The following is a 21,415-nucleotide window of genomic DNA, read 5'->3' on the forward strand; positions in this document are numbered from 1 at the left end:
TTCTCCCCTCCCATCAACCAGAAGATACAAAAACCTGAAAGCATGTACCACTGGGCTCAAGGACAGCTTCTATCCTGCTGTTATAAGACTATTGAACGGTTCCCTAGTACAATAAGATGGACTCTTGACCTCTCAGTCTACCTTGTAATAACCTTGCACCTTATGGTATACCTGCACTGCACTTTCTCCGTAACACTATATTCTGCATTCTGATATTAGAACATAGAACAGTACTGCTCTTCGGCCCACAATGTTGTGCTGACATAGCTATTCCCTCCTGCCGGCAGAATGCCCATTTCCCTCTATTTTCCTCTCATTCATGTGGCCCATCCAAGCCCCTCTTCAAAGCCTCCAATGAATTTGCCTCCACCACTCTATCAGGCAACACATTCCAGGCATCCACTGCTCTCTCAGTAAAAAAAAAACGTACCCCTCACATCTGCTCTGAACCTACACCCTCTCATCTTAAATGCATGCCCTCTGGTATTGGATCACTCAGTAATGGGGAAAAAGATATTGCTTGTCCACCCTATCTATGCCTCTCATAATTTTATACACTTTCAACAAATCACTTCTCAGCCTCTGCCGCTCCATTGATAAGAGCCCAAGTTTGTCCAGCCTCTCCTGATAGCATGTGTCTTTTAATCCAGGCAGCATCCTAGTAAACCTCCTCTGCACCCTCTCTGAAGCCTCAACATCCTTCCTATAGTGAGGTGACCAGAATTGCATGCAATACTCTGAATGCTGCCTAACCAGAGTTCTATAGAGATGCATCATAACTTCTTGACTCCTATACTCAATACCCCGATTAATAAATTCAAGTATTCCATAAACTTTCTTAACCACCCTGTCTACCTCTGTAGCCACTTTCAATGAGTCATGGACTTGCACCCCAAGGTCTCTCTGCTCTTCAACACTGTTAAAGGTCTTGCCCTTAAGAGTGTACTGCCTTTTGACATAAGTCCTACCAAGGTGCAACACCTCACATTTATCTGGGTTAAACTCCATCTGCCATTTTCTGCCCACATCTGCAGCTGATCTATATCACGCTGGATCTGTTGCCAGTCTTCTACACTATTCACAACTCCAATCTTGGTATCATCTGCAAACTTACTAACCCATCCATCAACATACTCATCCAGGTCATTTATGTACATCACAAACAGCAGAGGTCCCACTATGGATCCCTGCGGAACACCACTACTCACAGGCCTCCAGCCCAAACAAGTCCCTTTGTCTTCTATGGGCAAGCCAGTTCTGGATCCACACAACCAATTCTCCACTGACCCCATGCATCCGAACTTTCTTGATTAACTGATTATGTGGGACCTTGTTAAATGCCTTACTGAGGTCCATATAGATGATATCCATAGCTCTACCTTCATCAATCTCTCTCATCACCCTGTCAAAAAACTCAACCAGCTTAGTAAGACACGACTTGTCCCGCACAAAGCCATGCTGGGTTTCCCTAATCAAGCCATTGGATCCAGATGCTCGTATATCCTATCTCTAAGAATTTTCTCCAGCAATTTCCCTGCAACTGACGTGAGACTCACCGGTCTATAGTTCCCTAGATTTTCCCTTGTTCCTTTCTTAAATAGAGGAACAACATTAGCCACTCGCCAGTCATCTGGGACCTCACCTGTGGTCAAAGAGGACACAAAGATACTAGTCAAGGCCCAGCAATTTCCTTTCTCACCTCCCTCAGTAACCTGGGGTTTTACCTTGTGCTACCTTGATGTACTGTGTAATGAATTGATCTGTATGAACAGTATGTAAGACAAGTTTTTCCACTCTACCTCAGTACATGTGAGAGTAATATTCCAATTCCATGTGCTACAGGGAGAGGTTGGACAAAATAAGGTTGTTTTCTCTGGAGCGGCGGAGGCCGAGGGGAGACCTGTTAGTTTATAAAATTATGAGAGACATAGATAGGGTAGACAGCTGGTGTCTTTTACCCAGGGCTGAAATGTCTAATACTAGAGGCATGAACTTAAGGTGAGAGGGGGAAAGTTCAAAGGAGATGTGATGTGTGGGGCAAGTTTTTTTTTTACAGAGTGGTGCGTGCCTGGAATGCGCTGCCAGAGGTGTTGGTGGAGGCAGGTACAATAGAAGCGTTTAAGAGGCTCTTAGATAGGCATGTGAAAATACAGAGAATGGAGAGATATGGATCATATGCAGGCAGAAGGGGTTTTGTGTCATTAGCTTAATTAGTTCAGCATGACTTCACGGGCTGAAGGGCCTGTTCCTGTGCTATAATGTTCTGTGTTCTTAATCCATGAATGATGTGATATCCTGTGCAACGTTCCTTTGGAATATTGTCTTGGAAATTAGGCCATGTTGTTCTTAGGAATGCGCCATTAGCACTCCTGGAACAACCAACCTTGACATGCAGCAGTACTCTTTGGAAGGGCAGGGCCAGGACCAGCATCGGGAACCCAATCCTGGTAGGTGTCCATTAAAATCTTTGTCAAACTTGCATTTAATGTTCGGGCGTCTTTTTTCATTTCCTGCATCACCTCCAAAACCCCAACATCCAGTCAAAACCTTTCTCCCACCACTCACCCCCCCAGGCTGTGATTGGGGACCTTGACTGATGGCCCTCTCTACTCCCATTCTCCTCCCAAATCCAAAGCATACAATGGAGCCTGCTGCCTTGAGCCTGATAACTTTTGAATTTTGCTGTGATTGCCCCTTGTCTAGAACATGCCATTGGCATATGGCACAGTGACCCCTTATTGAGTCATTAAGGGGGCAAATTCTTTTTTGGATGGATTGTGCCCAAGTTGAGCTCAAGGCCACATGGGGGCACTATCTCCAGGCCTGTCTCCACCCCTCCTTTAACTCCCCTCTGCTGAAACCCTAATCTGTACCAATGTTACGGTTAAACTTGACTGTTTTAGTGGACCTTTGGCTGGTCTTCCTCCTCCTATCCTGTCCATATGTGGTTATCTAAAACTCTGTGGGCTATGTCCTAACTCTCAGCAAGTCCCAGTCACCTATCAGCCCCATGATCGTTGATCTACATATGGATTGGTCAATATCTCCATATTCTCCCATTCTCCCCACAGACCTATCTCTCCCCACCAGCCCCATGATCTTCAATGCCATTCCCCAGTTTTGGGTTTTTGACCCGCTCTCCATTTTCATTGCTCTACATTGGCAAATGTGTCTTCAGTTACCAAGACCTGAAGTTGTAGAATTCTGTTCCTAAAACCCTCGGCGCATCTCTTCCTCTATATTGCTCCTTACTCCTCTCTGACCTGGAATTTCAACATTTTCCTAACCATTATCAGTGGCAGTGTATGTTTGACATTCCTGTAAAGTGTCTCAGGATGTTGAGCTCTGACAGGAGTGCCCTCTCTCTTTCTTCTTCTCCGCCCCCCCCCAGAAACAAAAGGGCAGAAGGTACAAAAACTTGAGAACATGGCTCAAGGACGACTTCTATCTCCCTGTTATAAGACTCTTGAACAGAGCTCTTGTACAATAAAGATGAACTCTTGATCTCTGTGTAGCTTGTCGTGGCCCTTGCACCTTATTGTCTACCTGCACCGCATTTTTTTTGTAACTGTAACACTATATTCTGCATTCTGTTATTGTTTTCCTTTTGTACTACCTTGACGTACTTGTGTATGGAATTATTTGGATGGCATGCAAACAAAAGCTTTTAACTCTGTCTCCTTGCATGTGACAATAATAAACCTAAAGCCAACATAAATACCAGTTTTTCTTGGAGGTCAAGTTGGAATGTGCTATACTGAATCCCAGTTGTCACTGCCTATTAAGGGGAAACATCTGCATTTTCCTTTCCCACTGTTAATTCCCCTTTTTAGAAATGGACACTTGAGTTAAAGACATTACTGTCTCTCAGCTTGGACACCAGTTCTCTTATTTATGCCCCACACTTACCAGGAGTGCTAATCTCTCTAAACACATGTTGCACAATTTTGAGGAAAGTAAGCTCCTTTTGCCTTGTGTAACATGGACCAAATTGTTCCTCAAGTGCAAATGCTGTGTTAACCATGAATTAAGAGAACATGTTTGCGTCAAGACAGTCTATTAAGCCTACATGAGATTTGGTTCCCACTGTAGTCTCCTGTCAAAGTCGAGTTTATTGTCATATGCACAAATACATGTATGCATAAGTGCAATGAAAAGCTTACTTGCAGCAGCATGTAGTATATCTGACAAAAACACAAACACAACTTATACAAAGAACATAATTGGAACAAAAAAAAAAGTCCATTGCACTGCAAAGTGGTCATATTGTTGCAATACTGAGGTGGTGATTAGGGTTGTGCAGTTTGGCTCAAGAACTGAATGGTTGAAGGGAAGTAACTGTTCTTGAACCTGGTGATGTGGGACTTTGGGCTTCTGTACTTCCTGCCCGATGATGGCTGCAAGAAGATGGCATGGCCCAGATGGTGGCTGGTAAATCAGAACTGCTCCACACTGCCAATCTCTTGGTAATATTACTTGGGGATGGGCAGATGCAGAAAGTGCTTCATAGTAGAGTAGAGGCTGCAGTGAAGAGAGGTTATTGTACTCGAGACCCAGGAGAGTATTAGATCAGCTTGTATTTGTGGGAAGAGTCACATGATGAGGAGAGGGAAGGAGGTGTAACAGGTAGACAGACTGTTCAAGAAGAAAGGGTCTAATGACAAAAGGTTAATGTTTCAAATGCCAGAAATCTGAAATTAAAAATAACAAGCAAATGAGCAGACCCTTAGCAAGTTGGGGAGCATCTGTGGAGAGAGAAAAAGACTGAGTTAATGTTGCGTTTTCCTTGGAGTCGAGTGAACTGCTTATTAGGGAACAATAGCCATTTAAGGTGTAATTATGTTAAGTTATGTTGTAGGTAGGGAAGGAGGCTTTGTTATTCCTGAAGTGGATGTTTTCTTGCAGCCATCTTTTTAATGAAACTGTAGATAATGTCGCTCATTATTTCAAGTCTTGTTTAGTCTGACAGTAACTACTCCTTGAGCCCATCCTTTGACTTCCATTACATTTGTTACCCCTCTCCACTCTGCTGTTACTCAGAGTTCAGGCACAAACTTTTAGTTGAATCAAATATCAAAATTGTCCTCTTGTATTTTCTAAGAAATTTAATAAATATTTCAAAACTGTTTTGGGTGTGACTTAGCATTCTGAACAAGCATTTTTATGGAGAATGGGGGTAATAGACTGATTCTCAAAGTGACGGGACATGACTAAGGATGTTGCACTATTCTCGGTGTTAATGAGCAACTTTCCCAATGGGACAAAGTCACGTGCCAGTGTAATAGACAATATTAATGGCAGTTGGATATAACATTGACAAGTTTGGGTTCTCCCTCTTTGACTTTTAAAGAGGCTTGAACCAAGAAACTGTGGAAGATTTGGGCATTATGTTAAAATGGTGCAGACGTGTACAGAATGGTGGAAAAGGCTCACAGGACTAACAGCATTTCCTCCAGTACTGTTGATCCTATTAAACATTACATTGGGAGAGCATGGAATGGAATATTGGCTATTAGATCTGGAGGGCTAGAATGCAAGTCATGGTACTGCAATACAAAGCCTTGTTCAGAACAGTTCTGGAAACCACAGATTGGCCTGGGAGGGACTGCAGTGTAGATGAACCCGAATGATTCTTGCACTCTAAGGTTTGGACTACAATGAGATACCAAGCAGGGATGTATTCCCTGGAATTTGGGATGATGAGGGATGAGACGATTGGAGTTTTCAAGATTGCTAGAGGACTACTGGGGTCAACACAAGAAAACTGGAGCTTGGGAACCAAGAGATGATATTTTTTTTTAAAAAAAAAGGAGCTAGTGTTCTTGAGAGTGAAGTAAGGAGGTGGTAGAAACTTGGATGTTGCTTCTGCAAATGGCAATTGATTGTCATTTATTAATTTTAATCCTGATATTGATTTGCTTAATCAGAGGCGTTAAGGGGTGTATGATAAAACTCGGTATACAGACTACACAATAGCTACAATCACATTAAACAACTTTGAGCCAGCAGGCTTCCTCCACTGCCCATGTTTGGCTGAGGGGAACAAATACCATATTTCCAAACTTGTTGCTGCTGCAGAACAAGCCAGGGTTGTGAGTAGGGAGGAGGATATAAAGAGGGCTCGAGAGCCTGAGTTACGTGGAGAATTTGGGCAGGTTGGGACCATTTCTTGGAACATAGGAGATTGAGGGGTGACCTTAGAGGTGTATAAGATCACGAGGGGCATAGATAGGGTGAATGCACATAGTCCTTTTCCCAGGAAAGGGGGATCTAAAATCTAGAAGTTGTAGGTTGAAGGTGAGAGGTGAAAGATTTAAAAGGGATCCGAGGGCAACTGCTTCACGTATAGGGTGGTGCGTATATGTGCTGTCAGAGGAAGTGGTTGAGGCAGGTACAATAAAAAGATTTAAAAGACATTTGGATTAGTACATGGATAGGAAGGGTTCAGAGGGATATGGGCCAAAAACTGACAAATAGGACTAGCTTAATGGGCACCATGGTCAGCATGGACAAGTTGGGCCGGAGGGCCTGTTTCCATGCTGTATTACTTTGTGACTCTATGGCTCCATGTGGACATGGACAAGCAGAATGTGGGGGCAAGAACATGGCAGGTGCAATATACTGTGGAAAAATATGATGCACATTGGTGCAGGAAACAGAAAAGCAGGATTTCAAATGATGAGAGATTGAATAATGTTGATGCTCAAAGGAACCTGGTTATCCTTGTACGCAAGTAACTGAAAACCAGCAGGTTACTACAGTGAGCCATGGGGAAGGTAAATGGAATGTTTATTACAAGAGGATTTGAGTACAGGAGTAAAGGTGTCTTACTGCAGTATATAGGCCTTGATGAGGGCTGCATCTGGTGTATTGTGTACAGTTTGTGTAATCTCTCCTCAGTTCAACCCTTCAAGTCCAGGTGTCATTCTGGAAAATCTATGCTCTGTTCCCTCCAAGACCAACATATTCTCCTGAAGATGTGTTCAGAATTACTGTCTAAACCAGGGCATTGTGAAGATTGAGCACAACCTCTACATCCTTGCAGTCTATTGACTTACAGTAACTTTTAAGTTCTTGAATATTGATGGCTGGATGGGCACATCTAGATGGATAAATGTGGAAAGACTGTTTGAGAGAGATAGGAGATACAAGAGACTGCGGATGCTGGAATCCGGAGCAAAAAAAAACAAGCTACTGGAGGAACTCAGTGGGTGAGGCAGCATTTGTGGAAGGAAATTGACAGTCAAACTTACAGTTTGAGACCCTTCATCTGGACGGATTAAGGATCTCGACCCGAAACGTTGACTGTCTATTTGCCTCTACCCATGCTGCCTGACTCGCTGAATTCCTCCAGTACAGATGGGAAAGAATTTTTAAATGTAAAATGATGGAAAAGGACCCATACCGAAATCAAAGGGCTTGAAGAAAAAGGGGAAAAAAATAGTCACTTTGATTTGAGTAGTGTTATTGATAAACAATGGACCATTCTTTGTTAGCTTGATGAAGCTATTAGAACTCTTCTTTTTTCAGCTTTGGTGAGTTCTGGATCATATACTTCTGTGGTGTGGCTTGTAGAAATTATCATATAATGGTGTCTAGGTTAATTAGCCACCGCTAGTGGATGACTGTTAGACCCCTGACGCAACAACAAAGAGGAGACTTCAAACTGACGCGGTCATTGATAAGAATGCAACATCTGTACTGTCTGTTTATGTTTAAGCAGAGTTTGGCAATAAAAAGACTTTCATTCTCCTGACAGGAACTGAGAAAGTTCGACAAGCGCAAGCATGTAAGCATCTTCATGTGGTCAACCCAGACTGGTTATGGTGCTCTCTAGAACGCTGGGAAAGAGTCGAGGAAAAGTTATTCCCACTGAAAGAAGACTACGTCAAAACTCAAAGGTAAACAACAACGAGCATTTATATAAGCACCTTTAATGTAGAAAAAGGTCATAAAAATGCTTTGCACACAGATAATCAAATAAAGGAGGAAGCTAAGCACAGGAGGCGGTGGAATGGAAGGGGCTGATGTTAAGCCTAGTCCAAGGGGTGGTATTTATTGTGTTTCAGAGGACCTGTAGGGATGGGGGTCTAGCCTGAACTCCAGGTAGCTAAAGGCTTCATTTCTAGTGGTCAGGTGAGGGAGGCGAGAGTCGTACAAGATGCCAATATTGGAAGAAAGGCTTCTCCCAGAAGTTTCCAGCTGCACAGGGCACAGAAATAGAGAGGGTCAAAGACTCTGAAAAGATTTGCATGTGGGTTTTAAACTGGGGCAGACAGAGAGCCAATAGGTGAGTGGGACCCACTTCATGGTAGGATGGTTGACTTGGAATATGTGTGCTGACCAGGAGAATGATGGATTGGTTGAGTCTTGAGGTGATACTACAGCAGTGGGGTGGCCTGGAATAGGTGCAGGGATAGGCGCTGAGAGTCTTCATGAGACTGTGACGCAGGATGCTTGTCTAAATAATATGTTGATGTTAAGAACAATCTAGGGGAAGGGGTGGTGGCAGGGTATGGGTGAAGACAACACCTTCTGTCCACCCCCCCCCCAAACTGCAGCTCGTCCAAGATGGATCATTGGACAAAATGTCTGATATTGCAGGCACTGGAGCAGTTGGGAAAGATGATGCTGTCACTTGTCAGGGAAGCTTGGAGACACAAGAGACTGCAGATGCTCGAACCTGGAGCAACAAACAGTCTGCTGGAGGAACTCAGTGGGTCGAGCAGCACCTGTGGGAGGAAAGGAATTGTTGACATTTTGGGTTGAAACCCTGCATCAAACCAAGCTTTGGAAGCGGTTGGTTTCTATTTGAATAGGTCTTTCATTTAAAATAGGGCATCTAATATCTGTTAGTAATTCAAAGGCTTCATACAGGTTGACTGCTGGTGCGAAATCTTTCAGATCTGTTAGAGATTAAAAATGGTTAACTTTTGCTGCATATGACTACCTCAATTATATCACCTCGGATGTGTTATTAGTGTAGCATTTTAAATCCTTTGGCAATTTCTCGAGCTCCAAGAAGCATCTTCTGATATTAATGAACTCTTTTTTTCTAACATCGTCTCAAAGATTTCTAAAAGGGAGGGCAGAAATGTTAGAGGTAATCAATATTATTCAAACTATGCCCACAGCTTGCCTTTAATCATTTCAGTGAGGTGTGAATAAAATTTGAAGTCCCTCGTTATCTTGAGCACAGCTTTTCTAAGCATCAGACTAATGCACTCACACTTGCTGTATGATGCTCAAAATGCATCTGTGAGCCATGGTTAAATGGAAGAACGTAGCCCTGAGATAATTTTAATTGTTATAAGCCTGTCCTGAAGACACACTGGAGTAGATAACAGCAACCACACATTACACTCGTTGAGGATTCAGTTTTTCCCCCTTTATATCTTTAAAGCTCCGATCCTTTACCATTTAAAAATTCAATTGATCACAGCCCAAGTACTATCTCTCAGTTCTAAAACAATGATTGTTTCTATTTCTGAGACGCCAGTTCTTTGTAGAACCCCACCTGACCTCCAATCACTCCATGGATGGCTGCCTTGCCTTCAGTCACCCAGGTGTCACCATTTGGAATGCCCTCTGTAAACTTTTCCTCTCTAGCCTTTCTCAAAAGCTAGTGCTTTGACCAAGCTGTTGGTCACCTTCCGCAATATCCCTTTAGTCATGGCATCAATTATTTTTGGATCACATTTCTGTGATGTTCTTTGGTGTGGCTTTCTTTATTATGGTCAGTATATGAAAATACTGCTGTCCCTGAACCATTTCTGTTGCCATGGTAGATCTGTAGACATCTATTAATGCATCTATTTCTGCCTTTGTCCACAGAGCCAGCAGCCCTGCTAGTTTCCCTGAACTTCAAGGTGGCTTCCAAACACCATTATTTCATCCGACTCCCATTCATCCGAAGGTACAGCCCGGACCCGATGTCCGCATTTACGACCCCAACACTGGGAAGCTAATCCGGAAAGACTCCCAGGGCAACAGACAATCCGCATACATCCAACCTCCAGCAGCTCCTGTTAAGTTACCGGTTCATGGAGAACAATCATCGTTCAGGTAATGGTCCCAGAAAACTCCAGAGCACTCAGCTGTCTATTTAGTTCAGTTGTTCTTTTAAAATTGTTGTAAACACCAAGGTCACAGTGCTAATAGAATTATTGTTATCAGTTGCTGCTTGTGCATTGTTGTAAGGAGTAGAGGAGAGGGAAAATGGACAGTGAACACATTGATGGAATAGTTTGCAAAAGATTTCTGTGAAGAGTTATTTCAAGCAGTTTGAGGAGCTGAGAGGTTTATGTTTGCAAGTCCCATTGCTTAATGACAGCCAGCAAATTCTCACTGCCAATCTCACAAATGCCATTCATTGCATTGTAGCTTAAAATTTCCTCTGAACACTCGCCCAAAGGCAAAAAGTAGACTTTGCAAAATGTTGATGGATGTAAATGAAGTATCACTTGTAAGATTGCATGTGTTTTCCTTCATGTTCCCAATCTTGGCCATGGTCTTGTGAGGATTCATAATGTGGAGACCAGTTGTGTTTGATTGAATCAGAAGGTACAAACAACAAAGCTTGATGACTTGCTGGAAGGTTAGCAGCAGGGTTGGTTTGAATATCTTCTCAGCTGGGGCTGACCTGGAGTTCTCTGTGACCTTTTGAGGGGTGAACAATATTGTTAAAGAATCGGTTGATTATATCCATAGATATGACTGAATACTAAAGGGTTTGGGAAATATAAATCTTTATTTAAAAATGCTTTTTTTAAAAAGCTTATGGAAAATGTGAATTTTAACTGTGTAATACTGTTTGTAAACTATTAATAATCAGTTTGCATTTCCAGTCATTTATTAGTGGATTTACTAAAGGAACTCTCTTTTGTTTCTTGAACTACGAGTAAATAATTTTATTCACTGCAACCAGGGTAATTAATTTGAGTGATGCTTTTGTTATCTTGAATGCTCAGACTGGCTGTCATTGGATAGTTATGAAAGAAAGATATTTTCTTCACACAGAGCAACTCTGTTTGTCACAAGTATTATGACCTAGAATTCTAGTGCATCGCCAGGAGTGCACTAGCTGGTCTTTGCTCTGTCATACTTGGAATATTTTTGGTCACAAGCTGAGTATTGCAAGTTTCAGTAGTCCCTGAATGTAATTGCAAGGGGGTTGCACATTTTCCTGATCAAAAATATGACACTAGGATGGAGGTCACCTGGATTTGAGGGAGTTTGGGGGGGGGGGGGGGGCGCGGGCAGCAGCTATAATTGGAACAAATGGTTGGGTAGATGAGCAAACCAAGTTGCCACAGGGAGAGGGTTTGTGGGAATTAGTGGTAGCTGGGGAAGGGGAATGGAGGAAGAGTTGAGGATCACATGGAAGCAGCCAGAGGTGAGTCGTAGGATTGGAGTTCTGATGTGGCAGTGTGGAATTCGTTTGTGGGCGTGAGGAAGAGATAGATATTTCTGCCGTGATGAGATTGGAATTGGGGGTAAGGGTGAGGTTGGTGCCAGGGAATCGGTGGTATGGCATTTGCCTTTGTGGGAATCTCACTCCAGCAGTGCGCTGTGAAGGCTTCAGTGTCTTAGGAGATCTCAGTGACGGTCGGTCCTATGACAGCTTGGTCTAATTGGCTATGAATTGCTCCAGTTGGAATGGTGCACAGGGAATGATGTCATCCCTCATGTAGACACGACAGACAGCTGATGCTGGAACTTGGAGCAACAAACAATCTGCTGGAGGAACTCAGCGGGTCGAGCGTCATCTCTGGAGAGGAAAGGAATTGTTGACATTTTGGGTCAAAACCCTGCATCAGAACTGAGAATGGAGAGGAGAAATGGTTTAAGGAGGGGCGGTACGGTGAAGTGGGCCAGTAGATGATTGGCGGACCTAGGAGGGGTGAAGAATGATGGGCAAATGGAGCTAGATAGGGCAGGGGGGACAGGTGGGAGCTGAGAAACAAAGGCAGGTGAATGAAAGGTGGAGGAGGGAGCCAGGTGGGGGGAGGGGATGGGAAATTGAAGGTGGATACAGCTAGGAGGGTGATAATCAGTAACACAAAGGCTGCCAGTGCTGGAATTTGATTATTGGTGTTGGTTTATTATTGTCACTTGTACTGAGGTACAGTGGAAAAATTTGTCTTGCATACAGTTCGTGCAGATCAATTCATTACACAGTGCATTGAGTTAGCACAGAGTGCATTGAGGTAGTACAGGGTAAAAACAATAACAGAATACAGAGTAAAGTGTCACAGCTACAGGGAAGTGCATTGCAGGTAGACAATAAGGTGCAAGGACAAACAAGGTAGATTGTGAGGTCAAGAGTCCATCTCATCGTATAAGGGACTATTCAATAGTCTTATCACCATGGGATAGAAGCTGTCTTTGACCCTGGTGGTATGTGCCCTCAGGCTCCTGTATCTTCTGCCTGATGGGAGAGGAGAGGAGAATGACCCGGGTGGGTGTGGTCTTTGATTATGCTGGCTGCTTCACCAAGGCAGTGAGAGGTATTGTCACAGGTACAGTGAAAAGCTTTGTATGTGTGCCATCCAGACATCTTCCATTAATAAATATATCAAGGTAGTACAAAAGGAAAACAATAACAGAATTCAGAACATATTGTTACAGTTACAGAGAAAGTGCAGATAGGTGCAAAGGTGCAAAGGCCATGACGAGGTAGATTGAGAGATCAAGCTGATGTTTAGCATATAAGAGGTCTGTTCAAGAATCTTATAACACTGGGATAGAAGCTGTCCTTGATCCTGGTGGTAGGTGTTCTCAGGCTTTTGTATCCTCTGCCTGATGAGAGGTGGGAGAAGAGGGAATTCCCGGGATGAGAGGAGTCTTTGATTACGTTGACTGCATTTCTGAGACGGCTGGAAGTGTAGACAGTGTCAATGGAGGAGAGACTGGTTTTCCTGATAGACTGGGCTGTGTTCACAACTTTCTGCAATTTCTTGCGGTCCAGGGCAGAGCAGTTGCTGTACCAAGCTGTGAATAAACCCAGCCTCTCCAATCTCTCCTTATAACTGCAGCCCTCCATTCTGGGCAATAATTGGTAACGTGTATACTGCAGATGGTCTATTCCTTCTGAGAGGTTCCAAATAAACTGTGACCTCAGCTTTAATAAAGTCAATATCTGGGAGTCTTTCAGAGTGTCTGTTTGACTCTGAAGAATGAAATCTTTTGGATCTCTCAGAAATTTCGCTCAAGTACTTGTAATCTATATTAAAGGCATGATTTGTGGAACAGAGGTGACAAGGGAAAAAATAAACAGATAAAATAGAAGAGAGAATTAAGTGAAGTTAAGAGAACAAGGAGAACAAGCTTGACAACTTGACTTTGGGGAAAAAAGATGAGGCAGAACAAATTGATTACTCCAGAAGGTTGATCACAATCCATAGGGGATAAAACAACTACAAGACTCTGCCTTCAAAACCTTGACTGTTGGAACGTGCACGATGAATAAAACATCTTAGCTCATTCATTTTCCCATAATCCTGCTTCCTGGGAGTCAAGATTTCTTGCAGAGGTTAAAAACTGTTTCAAACCACACAATAAATCCCTGCAACTGAGTAAATAAGATAACAACAGACAATTAATCAATTTAACAGTTTATAAATATCCAAAGTTAGCCCCCAAGTTAGCAAAAAGAGCAGCAAATTTGCTCTTCCTGTACTCGTGGGTCAGATTAGTTTAATAATGATATAGTATAAGCAAAAGTCCTGTAAGGACGAACATTAATACTGTATGTACTTCATAACTTTGAGCTCCTCTTTAGATATTACTCCTGAGCTTGAGAACAGACTCTGCCATGTTAAATGTTAACTAACTCATTCCATCATCAATCAGCTGACTCAATTCTTTCATTGTTCTCTTCGCTATATGAAAGCCAGCGCAAAGGGTTCTCTCTTCACTCTGATCTAGTTGCTAACATGGGTCAAGTGTCAGGTGACAGGATCAAGGAGCAAATGTGGGAGCCTGTCACCAAGGAAAGATCAAAATTCTTAGAAGATCATAGGCCTGGAAGTTTATGCACGTACCACTGTTCTTCTTAGTGCCAAACATTTAAAAGTTCTTCGTTGTATCTCTGTACATGTGACAATAATAAACCAATTACCAATTACTCTCACTGGGATATAGGAGGCTGAGGGGTGACCTTGTAGAGCTTTATAAAATCGAGAGGCATGGATGGTCAGAATATTTTTCCCAGGGCAGGGGGAGTCTGCAACTAGAAGGCATAGGTTTAAGGTAAGAGGGGAGACATTTAAAGGAGATATGAGGGATGTGGTACATAGAGTGAGTGCGGAAGAGATTCACCAGAATGTTACCTGGAATGGAAGGCTATAGTTGTAAGGAGGGATTAGTTAGGCTGATTTATTCTCACTGGAACCTAGGAGGTTGAGGGGTGACCTGGGAGATTTATAAAATATCAAGGGGGCATAGACAGGAACGATAGATGTTCTCCTTTTCCCAGGGGAGTCTAGGACTAGAGGACACAGATGTAAAGTGAAGGGAGAAATTTAAAGGAGATATGAGGGGCAAGCTTTTCCGCACAGAGGATGATGAATATCTGGATCGAGCTGCCAGAGGAGATGGAGGCAGATATAATTACAGCATTTAAAAGGCGTATGGGCAGGTACTTGGATGGGAAAGGCATAGAGGAATATGGGCCTAATACAGGCAAATGGGACTAATGCAGATATGCATCACAGTTGGCATGTACAAAAAAGTGGCCTATTCCTCTGCTGTTCAGTTCTATGATTCTATGAATTATGTCGCCGGAAGGCTTGCTGGTCATTGGATGACCTCATCCAATACCTTGCCTGTCTCTGATCAATTCATTTCAATTCTCTGTGTTTTGGTCAGAAATGTTCTTGTGTTAGGCCTGGTGAAGCGTGATATTAATCACTAAATAAATTATAGCCTTCCTGTTAATGTTCAACGCAGAGGAGAAGATTAAATAAGGCCTTATAACACTTTGGCTTTGAGACCTTTTTCCCCATCCCTCATCTTCTCCACATCTATCCTATCAGATGACTGCATCCTGAGATTTCTGCTGTTTTATTGCATTATTGTTGTTCAGCTGTTTCATTTCAGTCCACACTTCCAAGGACATGTTAATAGAGTGTGAGATGACATGTCTAATGGGATTAGAATGACCTTTTTCCCCTTTGGAGTTCAATGATTGTACTTTAACCTCCTGTATACTTGGTGACTGTCTTAATTTCATAATTTAACCCATTCTTTTACTTGGAATAAACTATGAAACTTCACAGCATACGTGTTCCGAAGAAGTATTTCAGTTCTGCATGAGCACTTAAATAAAGAATGGAAGAGGTAAACATGACCTTGCTCAAATTGTCATCAGCCAAAGCCTATTTCTTGCAGTAAGGAAGAAGGTCATTGTGTGCAGTAACTTAATCACAGATGAGTTCAATACTTGGAATATAGTTTCATTTAAAAAGCCAATAATATAAAATTGGGTACATTTTTAATGACTCAAATAAAATGTGTGTGAACATGCTCTGCTGAAATTACTATCTGTGAAACCTGTAAGTCTAAATTCTCAGTGGCTGGTCCACTTGTTACTTATCTGCCTCTAATGGAATTGGCATTTTGTAGTGTGGCTGAATAAATGCAGTCTGTTTTGGATGAGTAGAAGAAAACTAATCTTGAATTTCTCATCATTTTCATTTTGATCAAAATCAGCTTCAACTTTTTTTAACCCAGGGTATGCATGAGTTGTGGGCAGGTCAGGATTTATCTCTCATTCACTAATTCTCTTGAACTGCGAGTGAATAGAATATTTCAAAGATCAGTTAAAACTCTGTCAAATTAAGATGAGAAGGGCAGATTTCATTGCCAAGAGGGCATTCATTAACCATATATAGTTTATGGAAATCTGGTAGCCTAACAAAAAAAGACTTTATTTATTATGGAACCTTTTAATAGAGTCATAGAGTTGTACAGGACAGAACTGGGCCCTTTTACCACCATGTTCGTGCGATTCTTTTTGCTCATCTGCACTATTCCCATTTGCCCACATATCCTTCTATACCTTGCCTATTTAAGGGACTGTCAAAATGCCTCTTAAGTGTAATAATTGTATCTGATTCCACCACCACCTCTGGCAGCATTTTCCAGATATCAACCACTCTGTGTAAAAAAAAACCTTACCCCCTCAGATCCCCTTTAAATCTCCTTCCTCTCACCTTAAAACTGATGCCAAAATGATTCCAAGCTGCTTCACAGGAGTATTCTCAAACAAAATATTGACACCAACCAACAGAAGAAGCTCATAAATTAGGTGACAAAATCTTGGTGGTAGAGTTAAGTTTTGACCTCTAGAAGGAACAAAGAGAGAGGTGGAAAGGTTTCCTTAAGGGACAACGCAGTGGTGCAGCAGTTAGTGCTGCTGCCTCTCAGTTCCAGGGACCTATGTTTGATTCAGACCCCGGGTGCAGTCTGTGTGGAGATTTGTGCGTTCTCTCTGTGACCATGTGGGTTCCTGCGGGCACTCCAGTTTAGTCCCACATCCTAAAGGTCTGCTCGTAGGTTAATTGACTGCTGTAAATTACCCTTTGTGTAGGCCAGTGGCAAAAAGGCTCAAAGGAGAATTGATAGACACGTGAGAAACCAAGTTGCAGGGGAACAGGGAAATTGGGAGGTGGGGAATGGAAACTGGCATGGACAATGGGCCAAATGTGATAAGTATGATACAAGACAACTTAACAGGTCAGTTTTCTTATTCCAAATTCATTTGATTTGTCAGTGACTAGGGTAGGATTTAAACCCAATCCCTCCTCACAGTTTGGCCTTTGAATTACTAGAACTACTATACTACCATGCCTCCTGAATTTCAAACGATGGACCCACATGGCAATCACTCAGAGAATTTGACTTGGGCTACTCCCAGTTTTCTGGAAGGAAGTCTGTCCTTAATAGAGAAATAATATGAACTTGCCAGTACATGAAGCTGGATGTTCAGTTGCAACACAGAAGATGCTGGAGGAAGCAGCATCTGTGGGTGAGGCAGCATCTGTGGAGGGAAATGGACAGTCGACGTCGACGTTTCAGGTTGAGACCCTTCAAGGCTGAAAGATAAAAGAGATGGCCAGTATAAAGAGGTGAGGGGAAGGGGTGGAAGGGAAGAGCTAGCAAGTGATAGATGGATCCAGGTGAGGAGGGATGATATGCAGATGGAGGAGGGGAGAGTGGAAAAAGGGACAGGCTGGGAGGTGATAGGACAAAGGGCTCCTGATTCCTGCAGTCTCTTGGATGTAGAGTTATTTGATACATCCAAGCTCACATTCTGGGTGTCATTTTACTCGTGAATTCCACCAACAAAATCTGTTTTTATTAGTTAAAGGCATTTGTGTTTTTACTGATCCACGTTTTTCAATCCATTATTTTTGTGTAGTTCTGCTTATGGTTCTCAAAACCTAACAAGCCCAACTAATTCACAAACACAGGAGACAAGACCAGAAATGTACAATTAAGACCTTGACTAATCAGCTGTGGTGTATCTTCAAAATACCATTAAAATTAATATTTTCAGCTAATCATGACCAAGGAGATCATGTGACAATCACATGGGTCTCGTGTCTTCCATTAGACAGGATATGTGACTTCAGTAAGTCTTTTTTTAACCATTTATTATTTTCAGAGTATTTGTTGACACAAATCAATGATTTGAAAGTAGATTAGAATCTAACAAAGAGTCTCATAAATAAGTTTACTGCACACGAAAGTCTGGTTACTTAAAAGAAAAGTCTTTTTAAAGAGGAATGGAAACAAAAACTACAGCAGCTTCTCCTGACAAAGTGAAGGTAATATTGTCGCATGTTAGTTCTATGCACAAAATTATTCTTGGTTAATTGGAGTTGTGTGGTCATCAAGCTGGATTGCAGAGTTAAAAACCCAATCACCTCCACTCCCTCTGTTTATAGTATTGACCTTGTTTTTAAATCCAGATTTTAAACTACTTTTAATATTAAATAAGTTTCTGAGAAAACTTATTTCTAAATAAAACCAGAAATGACAGACAGTTATGTCAGAGGGGCTCGGTTTCCCAGCTGAATCAGAATCAGGTTTATTATCACTGTCTTATGACGTGAAATTAGTTGTTTTGCGGCAGCAGTACAGTCATAAAGTTACTATAAATCACAAAATAAATAGTGCAAAGAAACAAATCTCACTGCGAGGTAGCAAGCCGGGTCCAAGTTGCTTGTCCCACTAAGGGAGTTGCACCAGGCAGGTACCTGCTTTTTTCATTGACAGCAAATTCTGGGGCGTGCATTATTAGACATTATAAACCTGAGAACAATTTTTAGGTTGTGTGCAGATGGGAATAGTTAAGATTGGCATGGTCAGTACAGACATTGTGGGCTGAAGGGTCTGCTTCTCTACCGTACAATTCTATGTTCTAGTAATTTACTATCTGTAGGAATGAAATTGTTCCCTTTTTGTCCAAATGAGGTTGAGCACTATTGTAGGAATATAAATCTTGTAACTAATGGGGTCCTTGCACCTCTGAGTTCCAGCCCTGACACACTTCAGAGAGTTTAATTCCTGTTGCTGTGATGGTACAGCAATTTCTCAAGACTCGCGGTGAGGTCTGACAGCGAGCTCCTGTTTTTAATCAAGCTTAAAGGTGGAGATTTGCAGATGATTTGCATCTCCTGAGGCCTTTTGTCCTCTCACCGCTAGTTACTGGGTAGTTTATGCACCAATAACTGCATAGGCAATAATTACAGATTCTGACCCAGAATAAATGTTTCTGTTGGTTGTGTGAAACTCCTGTATTATCGCTCTTACTATGTAGGACGTAAACCACTTGGAAACAGTACAATATTTTGTTTGCAGCATTGACATACATGCACATGTGACAAATAAATAGTTTCATAAGTCATCACAATTACAGTAGACTTGATGTATTTCATTTGCACTAGACTAGTAGGTTTGTAGACTGTCACAACTTCAACTACTATTGAGAAGAAGGATGATTTTTGTTGAATTAAGTTTTTGTATTTCTCCTGATCCTTGAGCGTGCTATTTGCTATGCTATAAAGTGGACATGGAGAGGATGTCTCCATTAGTAGGAGTGTCTAGGATCCGAGGGCACAGCCTCGGAATAAAGGGATGCCCCTTTAAAACTGAGATGAGGAATTCCTTCAGCCAGAGGATGATGAATCTGTGGAATTCGTTGCCACAGAGGTCAGTGGAAACCGAGTCATTGTGTGTATTTAAGGTAGAAATTGATTGGTTCTTGATTGGTAAGCGGGTTAAGGTTCACAGGGAGAAGGTGGGAGAATAGTTGAAAAAAGATTGCCCATGATTGAATAGCAGAGCAGACTCGATGGGCGGAATGGCCTAATTCAGCTCCTATATTTTATGTCTTACCCCCATGCTGTCCTGTCTTGGTTGCTAGCACGGTCTGCCCTATCCTGGGTTATAAACTCTTCAGGTGAATGGAAGCAGACAACAAAAAAATCTGTGGTGTGCCCAAGATGTGTAGAAAAATATTCCAGGGATCTCACATTTTGCATACATGTGTTTAAGCTGTCGGATTCGTTCTTGTGGAATAGTGTGAGTGTCTGATTTGACAATGATTATAATTAGCGGCATCAGATAGATGCTTAAAATGATTGTGAGCTCTGGCATGTCATCGTTTGAGAAGGAAGACAGAAATGAATCATAGTCCTAAAATACACTTTAATTGTCTGGATGACGAATAAGTTTCTTCAATATTTGCAGATTGTAGTTTTATATGCAGCATGAGAAATAAAGTTATTTAGAAATAAAATACTTTGCTGTCCACTATTAATTGTGAAATCATAGCCACACCAACTACTCCTGAGTCCAGATGAAGGGTCTCGACCTGAAACATTGACTGTCCATTTCCCTCCACAGATGCTGCTTGACCCAGAGGTCCTTGTTTGTTGCTTAACTTACTGTGGCCCTTGTGCAATAGTTCAGGTCCACATTTCTGCCTGAGCAGATGATTTTGCTGAAACACAAATCCTGAGGGGCTTGACGGGTCTGATGCTCAAGGAATGTTTAGCCCCTTAGGGGGAATCTAGAACTATGGGATAGATCTTAGTAAATTGGTTTATTATTGTCATAGAGGTACAGTGGAAAAACTTTGTTTTGCATGCCATCCAACGTCAGAATAAGAGGTCACCCATTTAAGATAGATAAGGAAATTCTTCCCTCTGGGGGTGATGAATCTTTGGAATTATCTCTCAGAGAGAGCTGAATTGCTGAATACATTCAGGAGTGAGATAGAGAGATTTCTGGTCTACAGGAGAGTGCAACTGAGACAAAGGTCAGATCAGGCACATTTATTAATTGGTGAAGCAGGCATGAGAGGCTGCTCCTATTTCTTGTGTTCATGTGACAGTTTCCAAGAATTAATTGTGAGTGTCCAGTAGCCAATGCTGCATTATTGATTTCTAATGAGCATTTATCTGGTCATGGTTTAGTTTGTGTTCACCTCTTGCAGTTGTTAGAACTGTGGAATTTCTGCTCTAATTGCAGAACTATGTCCAGGGTTTGTCCATCGTGCTCTTCAGCACACAGCTGTCTCGACACTGTTCTGGTGATTAATGTCCAGGAGGTGCTGTGGCGTAGTGCTTTAGTTATTGGACTAGTAATGAGAAGGTGGGAATATGGACCCAGAAATGAGAGTTCAAATCCTGCTGGGGCAGATTAGAAATTTAAATTTGGTTAATTAAGTCAATCTAGAATTAACAGACTGATCCCAGTTGTCACACTGCTGCCCAATCCTGGTTTTTATTTGAAAGTCAATTTATGACATGGTAAAAATTCAAAACATTACAATACTGCTATTTCTACAATGCAGTTCATAAACACTCAAACAAAACTTCAACACAGTAAATTATCATCATTATCAAGGATGTAGTCCTAGACTAATACCAGATGGGAACAGGCCCTTCAGCCCAACTCATCCATGCTGACCGTGGTGTCCAGAGGCTAGTCCCATTTGCCCGTGTTTGGCCCACATCCCTGTAAACATCTCCCCTCCATGTACTTATCCAAATGTCTTTTAAATGATGTTATTATAGCTATTATTGTTGGTGTAGCCAAAACTCTGTAGCTGTGACACTTTACTCTGTACTGTTATTTTTTTTTACCTGTACTACATCAATGCACTCTGTACTAACTTGATGTAACTGCACTGTGTAATGAATTGACCTGTAAGATTGGTTTGTAAGAAGTTTTTCACTGTACCTCAGTACAAGTGACAATAATAAACCAATACCAATACCCACTGGTCCCGGAAGGCCTCCAAGGTGTACGTGGACACCGCATGCTCCCTCTCCAGGGACGCTCAGGCACGACATATACTCGGGGGCAGGCAGTCGGCTCAGGTGGAATCCTCGACTGC

At 42.1% G+C, this 21,415-nt stretch overlaps 1 protein-coding gene across 2 annotated transcripts in view; it reads left to right on the forward strand.

Moving 5' to 3' along the window:
• Positions 1 to 21,415, forward strand: part of ctdp1 (CTD (carboxy-terminal domain, RNA polymerase II, polypeptide A) phosphatase, subunit 1) — a 269,441-nt gene that overhangs the window by 79,482 nt on the left and 168,544 nt on the right. For both annotated transcript variants that reach the window (XM_052023722.1, XM_052023723.1), the window contains exons 9-10: positions 7,760 to 7,901; positions 9,835 to 10,065. In XM_052023722.1, the coding sequence (XP_051879682.1) occupies positions 7,760 to 7,901; positions 9,835 to 10,065 (373 nt within the window). The remainder of the gene's footprint in view (positions 1 to 7,759; positions 7,902 to 9,834; positions 10,066 to 21,415) is intronic.

This window comes from Pristis pectinata, chromosome 9, assembly GCF_009764475.1.
Source record: "Pristis pectinata isolate sPriPec2 chromosome 9, sPriPec2.1.pri, whole genome shotgun sequence".
Lineage (NCBI taxonomy): Eukaryota > Metazoa > Chordata > Chondrichthyes > Rhinopristiformes > Pristidae > Pristis > Pristis pectinata.